This window comes from Leucopleurus acutus (genome assembly GCF_964270905.1).
Source record: "Leucopleurus acutus genome assembly, chromosome: 17".
NCBI classification, from domain to species: Eukaryota; Metazoa; Chordata; class Mammalia; order Artiodactyla; family Delphinidae; genus Leucopleurus; species Leucopleurus acutus.
This window is the reverse complement of record NC_139159.1, coordinates 59,639,389-59,654,340: the sequence shown is the minus strand read 5'-3', so window position 1 is coordinate 59,654,340 and position 14,952 is coordinate 59,639,389. Positions and strand designations below refer to the sequence as shown.

Here is a 14,952-nt window from a genome sequence, read left to right as displayed (position 1 = left end):
GACTGTGGTTTTGGGATTATACAATTTGGGTCCAGTTCTAGCTTTTTAATTTACTAGCAAAGTGAGTTAGTGTATGTTTTGAAACTACTCTGAGCTTTAATATCCTCAGCTCATAGGTACTTAGGACTGTGTCTATAACACAGTAAATGTTCAGTAAATGTTGAGTCCTCTTTATAACATGTTTATTTAAATAGTCTGTTATCTAGTCATTTAAAGTAACCATTAGAATGACCAATATATTTATGGTGTTTTAATCACCTGTATTCAGAAATTTGGGGAGATTAGATACCATTCCACAGGTGAAAAGCCAAGTCTCCACCATCCTTATAAAAGTTAAAAGTATATGTAAGAAAAATGATTTGATAATCATTATTATTGCCTGTAATTGGAATATACAAAACTCATCTGGGTAGATGTAAAACTTTTAGGTATTTTAAACCACTTTAATGATTAAGAAAACTTCCTTTTCTTTAATATTTTTCATCCAAAAGTCAGTCAATTAAACTGTATGTGATCTTAATCAAATAGAATACTCTTACTCATTATTAGGCTTGTATAGGCTTCATACCTTTGTTTTATTGATGGTATTGCAAGACAGTCTTTTTACTTGAGTCTTGAAATAAAATGTAGTCTTTGTAAGAAAGGTTACTAGACAGAATAATTACATGAAGAAATATGAAGATTTACCTTTCAATGTGGGAATACATATTTTAAATACCCCAACATATAATTATATATAATACCCCAATATATAATGTATATTTGCCTATCCAGTTAATAGTAACCTTTAATGGTAGACTCAAGGTTCTTACCATTTCTAAAGGTTTTGAAAAAACTTTCCTTCAACATGCTACTTTTTTAAGCCAAGATTTGTATTTTTTTCCCCAAGAAAATCACTCCTGCAACTAATTAATTAGCTGCTACAGGATAAAAAGTGTTTTACAGAGTGTTGATGCAGGAAAATAAGACTTCCTTTGGCTTGAGTTTCTTATTAGGCTGCTCTACTTCAGCATATTTATGCAGATATTCACCAGTTGCTCAGCAACCTTTCCACAGTAAATACCATAATAGTCTTTCTTCCAGAATGTCAGCACTTTCCTATCTGCCCACACCTCCATTACACCCACCTGTTAATAATGAACCTAGTTATTTCAAACCATATAACAACCACATGGGATCAGATATCAACCTATGATAAGTGCCTCAATAAGTAGTGTTCAGTGATCTTACTGCAAGCTTCACACTCCTCGTCAAAACATATATTTCTCAAACTGCCCCTATTATTTCTTTTGAGGAGAAGAAAACTTTACAATAAACTAATTCAAACTAAATAGTTGAGCAATCACTCTGCTATGTGTGTTCTCTCAACCAAAAAAGCATTTGTCTGATAAGAGAACAACTATGAGAGAGCAATGCCTAATCCTAAAGAGCATCGTTTTTTTTAAGTAGCATCTGGATACACAGAGAGAAATAGCTCCTTGGTTCCCTTTAAATCATATCACATATATGAAACCAGCATTAGGTATACTTTATACTCTAGGTATTAAAAAAAAGAGGAACACTTATAATTAGTAAGAAAATGACAACCCCCCTGCCCTCCCCAATCTAGAAGGCCATTATAGAAGGAAATAGAGGATAAACATGGAAACACTGAGATAGTCAAAGTAAGCAGGACTCAGGGACATGATGAGCTAGGTCAGGATAAAGCCTTCTTTTATTTTTTTCTTTCAACCATGATATGTATAAAGGGTAACTCCACCAGTTCCTTTCCCTTACTTCTTTCCCTTCTCCTTCACAATACCAAATATCATCATTATAAAATATTTTTTTGGAGGGAAAAAGGTTCTGGAGAATGGAAGAAAAGGGAAACACTACCCTCATTTGAGAAAAGACAAATGAAAGAGTGATTTATGTGTTCTTAGATGTCCCTTCCTCTTTTCATTACTTATGTTCTAGCACATGCAATATTAATTGCAGTTATAATTATGTTTTTATATTGTTTAAATACATCTGAACAGGTCCAATTTCTTTCTTATTTATATCCTTAAAATACATTTAACACTCAATAACTATTAATTAAACATAAAATGAAATGTTTATGTTTTTGAAAAATAAGAGAGAAGTACATTTATCCACATTCATTCTTCCCTCATATATGTATGAAACATTCAAGGGGAAGTGAGAGATATACATGTATAAGACATGATTTCTACTTTCAAAATGTCATTAATACATATCAGTTATTAGAGGCAGCAGTGTTCTGAAAGTGAAGGAGTTCCTTATGTTACACTTTGGAATAAAAGATATGTGGTATCCCTTTTTGCTAACAATGCCTTTAAATATTCCATGAGAACTGGCAGCTATTCCACAAGATTTTGTGTGGAAGGAAATTAAACAAGTGTGTGTTAAGTTACATTTTGTTTGGGGGAAACCCAGAATGTGTCCTTCTAGTTCTGCTAAGAGGTAAGAGCTGCTACAAGAAAGAGGTCTCAAAATGCAGGATTCTAGGAGGTGGTTTTAGGAAAGTGTGAAGGGACATTCTATCCTTTTATTCTTATGAAATATGACAAGGATGTTGTGAATCTTACTTCAAAGCTAGGTGTTCAAGTTTTATTGTCAGTATTGTGACTTTATGGATTAACATCATGCTTAATTACACAAAAAAGGCTTCAGTTTGCATTTTTGAATATTCTTGTGAGTGGTGTGTGTGTTTGTGACTGGGCACATTAAAATAAAAAAAAGACACCTTGGACCTACCACTACACATTGTTGAGACTTCCAAAAATGTATGAAAAGGAGTGATAAGATGCTGATGCTTCATTTTGCAACTTCACTTTAATCAACTAGGTGAAGCAAGAAATGGCTCTTAGAGAGAGAAAATCTTCAAGACCCATACAGCCCTCTACTTAAATTTTCCCTCGCATGAGCTTACTGTATTTTTAGTACTAAGAAATTAGATGTCTCTTCTCTCACATTCTGTGACAAACTGTGAGGATATTTAGTGTAACATTCATGGATTTATACTATATAACATATATAACATACATAAAATGTTATATGACAAGTATATGTATTTACCATATATACCACATTACCATATTACCATATATATGTGTGTGTGCATATATACACACACGCACACAACGTAGTTTTGTTGTGGTAGACCAACAGAGTACTCTCTGTATGCTTTCTAAAACTTGGTATTTTCTATGTTTCATTTAGGTAAAGACATTTATGCTGGTTTGGCATGTGGGTTTATCAAAATTGCAAACAATTCAGAATATGGAGTTTTTATCTTGTATATAAACAACTTGGCATTAGCACATATTTTGTTGAATATTTGTTTTATAATCATTTATTTACTCATAGTAAGTGTGGATTTAGTAAATGTATCACTAAATCTTGCTATCATCAGTTTCAACTTAGATTGCAAATATTTATTCATTTAAGATCACTTGCATCTGATAAACAATAACAAGTCCACTTGCAAAAGTTAATATTGGTGTCCCTTTTTAATGCTTAAAAATTTAGATATAAATATATAATATAAATGTAAATATATATCAGTATGTCAGTGAATTCAGAAAGACAATATTTATTTAAACTCTCAGTTCTATTTTTAAATTAGTGTGTACCTAATTTATTTAATTAATTCATGATCATAGAAAATCTGTTACTTGGATTAGTGAGATCAACTTCTTTCCCATTTCTCTGTATCAGAAATCTGGATTTAGGGGGCAGCATTTTTGCATTGTCATATCATATTTTAATAGCTGAATGGTTTCTTCCTTAGAGATGTATCTTATAATTAAGAATATCTTATATTTATTTAATGAGATGTTTTAAGATCATAGTCTTATTTAGTTTCAAAATAAATGAAGCATTTTAATTTAAAATCAAAACTTTATAAGACCAATATATACCTGCTCTTTAAAACTAAATTAGAAACTAATTTTTTCAGGATTTGTCCATTTATTTTCCTAGTCAGACAGACAATTTTATATTAGGTAATGACTAATCAAAGGTAGATTATTTATATTTTTCCTACAATTTAAAGGCTACTTTCTATTTGTTTACTTATCTCTTCTATAAATTGAATATTCATAGTACACCCACATCCACCAGATTATACTATTAAATGCTAAGCTGTACAGATTTTAGAATACTGGAATTTATAACGTTTAAAATGCAAAATATTTATTTTCCCAACTACAGTATGCTTCCTAACTGTAACATGTATCAAAGCAGTGGCTTTGTTTTACTTCACCCCCTCATATTTTAATTAGTTTTCAAGAGTCCTCATTTATTGACACTTTCCTGTAAGTTTCATGTAATATTAAATGAAAGAAGAAATACAACATACAAATTAAAATACATATGCTAAAATTTATAGAATATCTAAATGTGACTCATATAGAATTGCTGCATTAGTTGTATTTATATTTTATTTTGATGTTTTTTGTATATTTTTTCTTTTGCATGTTTTCATGTTAAATATGTTTATTGCATTTTTCTTCATTATATATCATTATGCCACAAAATTATTCAATTAAGATTATTTTGTTATTTAAGCTTTTATTCAAATGTTTCATTTGAAATGCTAAAATCAATGGAACAGAATATATGTCTTATATAAAATAACATGCCAAATATAAATATCTAAAAGCTACTTCTATGGATACGTAGTTATCTTTAACATGTACTTGTATAGCTGTATGCATTTTGGGACATCCACTCATATCTCTAGCAAAATATTCTGTTCTTTACGTCTGTGATGAGTTAGACAATAATTACAAGGCAATATAGCATAATTAAAAAAAAATCTGTAAAACTAAAATTTTAATCAAAATGAAATTCAATTTTTTGAGTTTTTATTTAAGATACTTTCTATGATACATTTATAAATCGCTTTACATGAATTATGCTTAGTACCTTGCAGATTGTTGCAATAAGAAAGCCTTCAAAAATATAATTTTTAATATGATACATAATAAAATCCAAATTTAGTTATATAATTTAATTGTACTATTATATAAATTTGCCAATTTACATGTGTAACACATGTCATTTTCCATTATCATAATTCCAAGAGGACATATAGTTATGATTTATAGAAGCATGCTTATATGTGTAAATCATTTCATTTTATTTTTGTTATATTTGAAAATGTTTTTTATTAAAATATTAATAAAATTATATTTTAGATGTATTTATATTTTAAACATAAATTTATAATATATCTCTAGCAAGTTAATTGACAGGGTAATCTAATTGTGATAAACTACATCTTGTATACATGGTTTTATTTCTAATGAAGAATGGGTTTTTTGAATGTACAGTTTATTCCTAAATTTGGGTTGTATGTCTTGTAACATGCATTTAATACTGTGCTATTAAAGATAATACTTACATAATTGTGTAGCATACTTAAAATATTTTAAAAGAAAGTTATAGTTTAATATTGAATTAGATATATTATATATTTAATATTGAATTGTTGCTATATATAATCCTAAGCCTTTTTCCAGCATTGGCAATTTCCTCATAAAACAGTTATGTATGCAAAAATGTTGAGTATTTTGAAACTGTTAAAAGATGCATTTTGACAATTTAAAAATCTGTTTCACACACTGCCAATTTAAAATGGTACCAAAATTAGTATTCTAAATTGGTCTAATTTTAAATAAAATGATTATACGATATATGATATAATTGTATAGTGATGGATGATTCTATTGCCTTATAAAGGAAATCAATGTTTTTTATAGTTCCACTACATATATATGTATATATAAGTGCCTAACTAAATTTAGATGCACTTCTATTTCCTGCCATTATGAGATACATCTACTTTTTACTGTACAGAAATTTGAACATTCTAAATAAATCCATTTCACACTAACATTGTAAACTATCATGGTTTGGGAATGTTGACACAAATCTTCAAGTAACTATTACTTATGCATTTAAATCTTCAGATTCCACACTTTTTCAGTGATGTTTTTGAAAGTTCAAAACAAAACCATCAATTTTTCCTTTCTTTGGAATTATTCTTCATTTCATTATACTGTTTGACCTATGATTTACCACATTAAAAATTATAGTCATGTTTCATTCATGAAATTTATCCTCTTTATTATTGTTATTATTAACAATAATAATTATAATTATTATTAAATTCATTCATTCTTTTATTCTTTTTTTTGAGGGATATTTCTTGAGCATCTGCTATGTACTGGGTATTGTCCTAGATACTTGAGATTCAGCAATGAATGGAATTTACAAAAATCTCAGCCTTCAGGGACCTTGCATTATAGTATGGGGAGGAAAAATTATGAACACAAAATATAAGTAAAACATAAGAACTGGTTAGTAAAATATCTAGCTAATTACACTATGGTTATTAAATAAATGTTTTTTTAATGCTTTATTCAAATATTACACCCTGTTCTGCATTCAGGTTAAGAGAATAATACTGAATATTCACTACCAATAGCCAGAGTAGAACTCTATTACTGAAGATTTTAAGATTGGGAGTGCTAGCAAGTCCTGGATCTAAACGCTACTAAAGATCAGTTCTAACTCACAAATTTGTTTAAGAACTGTATTTATCCTCTGGGAGCTTCAAAAAACGGGTGTTTGAAATTAGTCTGTAGAGCTTAAAGATTAGTTATAGAAGCAACCTGGACACATCCTAAGAATTACCCCAGATTCATTTACCCAAATACAAGAGATTATTTAGGATTAATTGTAATGACCTTCAGTGATGAAATATAATAAATAGCTATTAATTTACTTCCTGGCTAAAGGTAGAAATGCTGAGATTTGAGAGAGTACAAATTCCATTATTTTTTATACTTTTAGATTGCATTTAGCAACATATGTTTACAGTTAAATGCTTTCCTTTTTTAAACTAAACCTGAAAGCCTGGAAATTATGATAAAGTCAGGAAAAGTTCTAAAGTATTAGTTTTTATCCTGATTTGTCATACTTCCTTTCAAAAAGAAAGGTGCAATTAAACTTCCCAGAATAATATGGACCAGGTACTTTTTTTATAGTAATGAGCACATGAACATCAAAATGTCTGATTTACCATGAGGTCAGTTACTGAATGTTAGTAATGCATGTGTAGCTATTGCTTAATCATGTGACTAAAGAAAACCCTTACCAAATATTAGCTTAATAAATATTACTGGCCAATTTGCATAACCAACATGCATTTAGTAGATTTTAATATTCACAAAGTAACTTGGATGAATATTCAATAGCAACTTTTTTCTGATTAACGCTTTACAGTATATTAAAAGTCTTTAAAATAATCTGATAATCGTCATACCTCATTTACCCCTGCCCACCACAAAGTACAATCATTTAATTTTTTGAATTTGTAAATCAAATTAAAATGATACGAAAACACAGGCTGGAAGAATTAGTAATATACATGTGCTCCTTTGCTTGCTTGTGAATGACGGGGGTTCATGTTTGACTTCTTTTTAGAGTTTAAAGCAGGAACCCGAATTACTAGTCCTACTAAGCATCTGCCTATGGGGTGGGGGGAGGGGAAGGAGGCAGAACATGCTCAAACCACATTACGTGATATAGCTGTTTTTTCTCTCCCAAAATGAATAAAATATACCCATGTATTTTTGTCTAAAATATCTAAATATACATTGTGGACAGAATTTTGAAATGCAGTTTATTGAGAAAGCAAGTATATAAAAACATATACCACTCATTGGCTTTAAAAAAATACTCAGCAGTTTTCTAACCAGGACATGATTATTATTCCTAATTAGTAGCTGTTCCTCCAAAATTCAATATTTTTTTCTTGTTAAGCATTTTAGCTGTCAAGATCCTTCTAAGTATATCTTCATTCTGTTTCATGCTTCTATTATAAAGTTACATCTTTTTTCCTTATGTGAGAATTACGTACTACCAAGCACGATCTCTGAAAAAGTTTAAGTGAAAGAAAAAAGAAAATCCTAATTTGGTACCTTTAAAACAATTTTAAAATTATAGTGAAACTTTAATAAGGTTAAGAATGTAGAGAATTACTGTGACATGCTTATGAGATATTTGGAAACTTTCAACCTTTTTTTAAAGCTAGTTTTGTATGAATAAAATTTCCATGCTAATAGTTAATTTTCAGTCATTTCTAAATAAAACAATTTAATTTTAACTAGTTGAAAATTGGTTAATCTCAAGTTTTACTTTAAAACTCTGAAAAATATTACCCAACTTCCAAAACAACCTGGTAAATTCTAAAGTATGTATAGCTCACGACATTGAATATTTTATCATGTTGACTGCTTTCTGGCAAATGAGGTTAAGATAGACATTTACATAGAGTAGTTTTTCAGAGCTTCATTTTTTAAAATCATTTTGTTTTCAATTTGGCTTTGATTTTTAAATTCTCCTTTCTTCACTTTTTTGTCTTAAAATAGAAAAATTTGATATTTTTCCCAGAAATCATGAAGTGATATGGCACAGACTATTCAAAGCATACTTCTGAGAAAAGTGTGGTTACATAGTTACCCATTCTGTCAAAACTTGTCACTTGCCAGGCATTTGTTGCTAAAAAACATCTGTAGATAAATAATGAATAAGATTGATTCAGGGCCATGTAAAGGGTTTACTGTTTCACCTTTTTCTCCCTAATGTGTTACAATTAAAATGTGGTATATTTGTGTATAATATCCATTCATAGGTTGATTGATATAGACCAAACATCAGATCTGGTTACTTCACATTTTAGTGGTGTGTTTGTGTTTTGCCTTTTCATGTTTGATAATACTTAAGATGATAGAGGGAATATAATTTATTAAACTTATCAGAAAAAAAAAACAAAATTTAAAAGAAAAAGTTAGCATCTAGTGCTACTGTGTCCCACAGGTTCTTCTCCATTGACCCACACTACCTCCACTGGTGAGTTAGAGGAGCATAACAGGACTACCACTGGTGCTATTGCTGTTGCTAGCACATCTGCAGATGTTACTGTATCCAGTGTTACAGCTGTCACCATCCATAGACTTTCCGAGGAACAGCGAGTGCAAGTAAAGAATATCAGAAATTCAGGTCTGGACCCCAACACATCCAAGGACGAGCTCTCTCCTCATCAAGCAGATATACAAAGTACAAGGAGAAGACCAAGAAATGCTGAACAGATAGAAAGAACTAAAGAGCTTGCAGTTGTTACTCATAGAGGTATTGGATGTTATTTTACTTGTGCCCATTTAGTTACAGCCAAAGCTATATTTTGGTAATGATTCTAATTAGAGAATGAGCTCAAACAGAGCCAAGATGTAGGAAGTGAAAGAAAGAGTTCAAAGTAGCTGAAAAATATAGACAGTAACAGTCAGAACCTGAATAATTTGAAAGTACAAAAATTAGAAAAAAAAACAAATCAAAATGCAGTGCAAATGTTGGAGGGAGGAGGGAGTAAAAATAGAAAGAAAATAATGCATAAAAGATAGTAAAAATAAGTACTAAATACCCATTGCTTATTATATACCACTTATGGTATTGAGATAACATGAAAATAAAAAAGCCATTTTTCTATTAATAAGTGCACATATTTACTGATTGATGATTTATCCTATGTAGTAATTTTCATATTTGCATGAAAAATTTTTTACACAAATGTTAATTTATTATTGAGAAAATAGATAATTTGATTGGGAAAAATGAAAACATTATGTCTGGTGATTATTTTATATAGCTTATTCTACTGTTTCTGAATTACCTATTGCCTGACCCATATGATTGCACTGAGAACAGATTTCTCATTTTGAAAAGGTAACAGGTATTCATTGATATTATGACTCCAAATTTAATATTGCTTAACTTCCTACTTTAATTTTTAGAGATAAAAATACCACAGAGCCAAATCATATATTGGTAATTTTCTAATCAATTAATATAAGCCTATGTTTTACAAAATTAGGAAGTGTAGCAATTTTCTGTTTCTTGGTAGCAGGTTTCATTGAACAGTTAAGGAAAAAAATAGTGTAGTATCAAAAACTAACAAATATATATTGATATATGCATCAGTGGAAATATTAATTAATTGCACATTAATATTTGGAGAACAAAATATCTACTCCAGCTCTATTTCCAACTCATAATAATATATTCTCCAAATATAAGTAATAGAAAACCATTCAAATGCTTAGTACACACTAAGGAGAAAAATCATGACATCTTTACATAAATTGATTGAAAATCATACAGAAATATCTCAGGAGCTCATTTCCATCAGAATTCATACTGAAAGTACTTACTTTGATTCTCTTTAATAAGAAGCTTTCTAAAATGAATTCTTGGGAATTCCCTGGTGGTCCAGTGGTTAGGGCTCCGTGCTTCCACTGCAGGGGTCATGGGTTCAATCCCTGGTCGGGGAACTGAGATCCTGCAAGCCGCGTGGCATGGCCAAAAAAAATAAAAAATAAAATGAATTTTTAGCATGTGATAGTCTCCTTTAAAGGATTAAAATGATATCATCTTGGTTCTCTATTCACTCTCCTACCATGAATATTTCCACTCATGTGAATATAGGGATCATTATCAAATTTATGATTTGCTTAATCAAGTAGATTTTCTTATTACTGGGAAACAAAAAATGTGTAAATATTAATGAAATATCGATTAAGAAAAAAGCCCTTCAATTTAGTATTCTCACTCTCTTCAGAAATTTGCATGAGCTAATTAACATTAACAAACTTTCCTGTATTCATTCTATTACCCACTGAAAAAGAGGCAGGTAATTTTCGGACATAAGTTTATTATTTATCAACTAATGATACAAATGCCACTTCAGCCAAAGTTTGCCATCAAGTGATTTGAGAAACTCTGATGCTACAAATTAAATATTTTGTAGAACTTGAATAAATAATTCAGATTGAAAAAGGAATAAGTAGTTGTCAATTTTTAGATTAAATAATGTGATTTGAAAATTAATCTAAAATTTGAAATACATTCAGCTAAATTTCAATTAAGCATCAAGATTACATCCTTGGTAAATTCCAAATCAGTGCTCAAATTTTCTCAAGTGTTGTCATAATCTCCCAGTGCTGTTTTACAGCATTCAGAACATTTAGACCTGTTTCACATATATTCTTTCTAAAATAGTGTTTATGGATATGATATTCATTCAATGCTGCCATCTACCTTGGTCATAAATATTTTTAATCATTGATGTTTAAATTATGTTTACAGAAAACATTTTGAATGTTATATTCATCATTTTTTTAGTGACTTAAATTATTATACTTTCATCAAATCTTTATTTTAATTAAAATTGGTCCTTCTGACTCTTCTTCAGTAACCTGCTATTTCAGTGATTTTAGTTGGCTCATTACCTATTATATTTGACACACAAACTATTAACATTTGGGGAAAAAAAATTGTCAATGTTAGAAGTAAAGGAAACCTGTTATCCTATATCTATTATGCTTTTTAAAAACCTCAATATACAGCTATATTTTCAGATATAAAACAGTCCTCAAAGACTTTAAGCAGGACCAAATTTCTAAATTAGGATTGGCTGACATGAAAACAGTATTCTTTTTAAGAATAATTTCAGTTCAGCCAGCATGTCTGAAATGCCCACTGAGCTCTGTTCTGTGCGAAATAAGGATAAATATTACATGGTCCCTTCTTTCGAGAGAGTGAGATAGAGTGGAGAACATAGAGAAATCCATCCTGGTGGGACAAGGAAGATTTTGTAAAGCTCATGGCTGAGCAGAGCACTAAAGGAGTTACAGGATGCATGTAGACAGTGAGTCCTTTAATTGACATTTTAGATGAGTCAGTAAAAATAATACAAAACTAACTTGCTTAATTTTTCTAGATATTTTAGAGAAAAAATAATTCTTGTTCGTCTATTCCATTCTGCACAATGTAGTCAGAATTACCTTTTAAAAATGAAAATCTAGTCACTTCACTCCACTGCTTTAAAGCTTCCACTGTTTTTCCAGTGATCTTGGGAAAAAAGCCGAGACTTGATGATGACCCATGGGAACCTCTGTGATCTGGCTTTTTGCCTATATCTCCAAATTCGTCTCTCTCACAGTCATTCTTTATTTTTTTGGCCAAAAAGAATTTCTTTTAGTTTGTCAAACATACCATGTTCTTTTTTACCTCAAGCCACTCCCATAAGCTATTCTTTCTTCCTTTCAACCAAATCATTCTAATTCTCTTTCCAAGATTTAGCTTAAATTGTTGTAACTAGCGACTTTAAGTTCTGTAAGGTAAGGAGTGGATGGGTCTTGTTCAGGCTGCATTCCCAGTGCCTAGAACAACTTCTGACCCATAGACATATTTAGATAATATTTAGTAAATTGATGAATAAATGTTTACAGTTTCACCAGCTAGAGTATTCACTCAAATGACTTAAAGGCTTAAAATTATATTCTTCAATATAATCAAGTATCCATGTATTTCAGTATTAAAGATAGCTATTTTGTTACAGTTATAGAAAGCAGTGTTTTTAATTACTTTGAAAGGCAAAAGTATTCTCATGTACTTACAATAAAATATTGCTTTTTTATTATATTACCACTTTAAAATTCACAAAATGAAACTAGATATAAATGCCTTGCTTACGCCCTTTTCACATTTATAAAATCAAAGAAAATTTATAAATGAACATAAGCAAGCTATAAATTCAATAAATTTCATATGAATAAATATTAATTTAATACAATGGATATTATTTTACTGAAATTAATTACCATCTAAAGCATATATACGATAGAGATTGTGATAGCATAGGTTTGTTTTTATGTCTACAAGTGTGTACAGTTTTGTACTGTGATAATTTGGCATTTTTCATCATGTTTCTCTATTCACACTGCAATTAAACTTTCATTTTTTGAAAGTTTCATTTATGAAACTTTCATTTTTATGATGTCTTTTGATCATTACTAATTCCTAATTTGTCTATTCTCAGTAACTTGAGGTAAAGTGCTTACAGTTTACACTATTACCACTATGAAAACAAAGAAAACAAAGACACTGAAATTGTTCATAGTATTTGGTACTTGTGAGTGTGTAGATTCAAAAATCTATGTATTAATTTATGATTAATTAAACCTTAAATCACTAGTTAATTATAAAATCTGCACAATTAATAAATAATTTGAAAAAAAACTTGGAATATTTATCAAAGACATTTTCAATCCCAAGAGGGTACTGTTCCAATTAATTTTTCCTATAGTACTATAGTTAAAACATCAGTAATTCAACTTAAGTTATCCTCTTAAAAGTTTTTTTTCACTTTCTATTTGTTCTTAGTAAAAGAAAACCCTTTCTGTTTTTCTCCATTTAAAAAGGTTCTTTAACGTTGAAATATAAACAAGTAAAAGAGAAAAATACTGATAAATAATGTTGACTTAGCTCTTCTTTAAAAACAGTGTATTAACACTACAGTTTCCTTTATTAGTGCCCAGTAGACTTCAAAATGAAAATTCAGCTTTATTGACTGGATTTTAGTCCACTTTTGTCACCTGCTATGTGTGAGACTCTTTGCAGGTAATGTGAACTATTAGGGTTGAATTTCCCTATCAGTAAAATAGTATCACAGTATTACATTAGGGTTATAGTGAGGATTAAACACAGTATTAGGTACAAATGACAAAAAATTTCAAGTATTTTCTCCCAATGGAAAGGAAAAACCAAATTGTCCACCGTTGCTGGTTAGTTTTGAGGTCAGAGAGCTAGGCTGAGTTTATACTCTGTCCCTTATTAACTATATGATCTTGAGCAATAACTTCAACTCTCAAACCTGCAATTTCTTAGTAACTGAGAATACCTACCTCATAGGTAGTTATGTGAAAAAAATTTAGCACAGTTGCTGGCTTATGTTTAACAAGTAGTAATTGTTATTATTTTTATTATTCACCAAATACGTTTTAACTCTTGCTATGTACATGATACTGTGCTGTATAGTAGAGATATAAAAATGAACAAAGCAGGCTGTGCTATGATGTAGTCTATATAACTTAAAAAAAAAGAGTAATTACAAGCTTATTACGAGAAACACTGCCATAGCAGTTGTTTCGAAATGTTATTGAAGAAAGGAGAGGGACTGACTACCTCTAAGTGTAGAAGTCAAGGAAGGCTGCACAGAAGATATTTGTACAAATTATTGAGAGATGAACAAAAGTTTCAAACTAGTAAATTGTGTTTATATTGCTAAGATGTATAAAAAATGCTTTGAGTAGATAGTGCTGAATAGAAATATGATGAACCTATACCAAAATGAATAAAGTGTTCAACTTTGCTTAAAGGAGTATTTACAGTCATATAAATAAACCTAAAAACAATTGATATTTTTAGCTTATTGATTATACAGATGTTTAAATTAGATAACATAATATCTAATGATATTTTAAATTTTATCAGAATAGTTTATTGCTTTATGATTTCTTTTTGAAATTATTTCTTAATATTTACCTAAAATACCTTTTTCAGCAATCTCTAAACCCCATAGTTTATTATTATAGCCCTAAGAGATTTCAATTCAAAGTTGACTTATAATAGCGGGACATATGTAATATTATTACAAAATTATAAGTAAAGAGTCCTGAATTTCTAGGATTATATCTTTTTAAATGGTCACTTTCAGATCATCTACTACAACAGCATTATTTTTATACAGGAAATTGTGGTCTGGAAGAGGCCATATGAAAACCCAGTCTTCATATTGCTAAACTAGTATTCATTCATCCTTCCATTTACTCATGGTTCAAAAGGGCCTAATGCAAATCCTTTTATTAGGTGATATTAAGGTTAAAGTAATATAGATGACAACCATAGTTGGGTTTTCTTCCTCAAGAGGTTTATACTATTATACTAAGAGGTTATACTATTAAAACAATAGTCATTAAAATGTGTTTTACTCTAGGTAAGTTTTTTAAACATTGTTTTTCTTATATATTGTGGTGGAATGGT

The 14,952-nt window shown here is 29.7% G+C and overlaps 1 protein-coding gene across 3 annotated transcripts in view; it reads left to right on the top strand.

Moving 5' to 3' along the window:
• CSMD3 (CUB and Sushi multiple domains 3) overlaps positions 1-14,952 on the top strand; it is a gene marked incomplete at both ends in the record, with an annotated part of 1,083,475 nt that overhangs the window by 386,423 nt on the left and 682,100 nt on the right. Inside the window, one exon of one of the 3 annotated variants that reach the window (XM_082858353.1) lies at positions 8,893-9,204. The exons of the other annotated variants lie outside the window; for them this stretch is intronic. Within the exon in view, the coding sequence (XP_082714479.1) occupies positions 8,893-9,204 (312 nt within the window). The remainder of the gene's footprint in view (positions 1-8,892; positions 9,205-14,952) is intronic. 3 annotated transcript variants of the gene reach the window in all.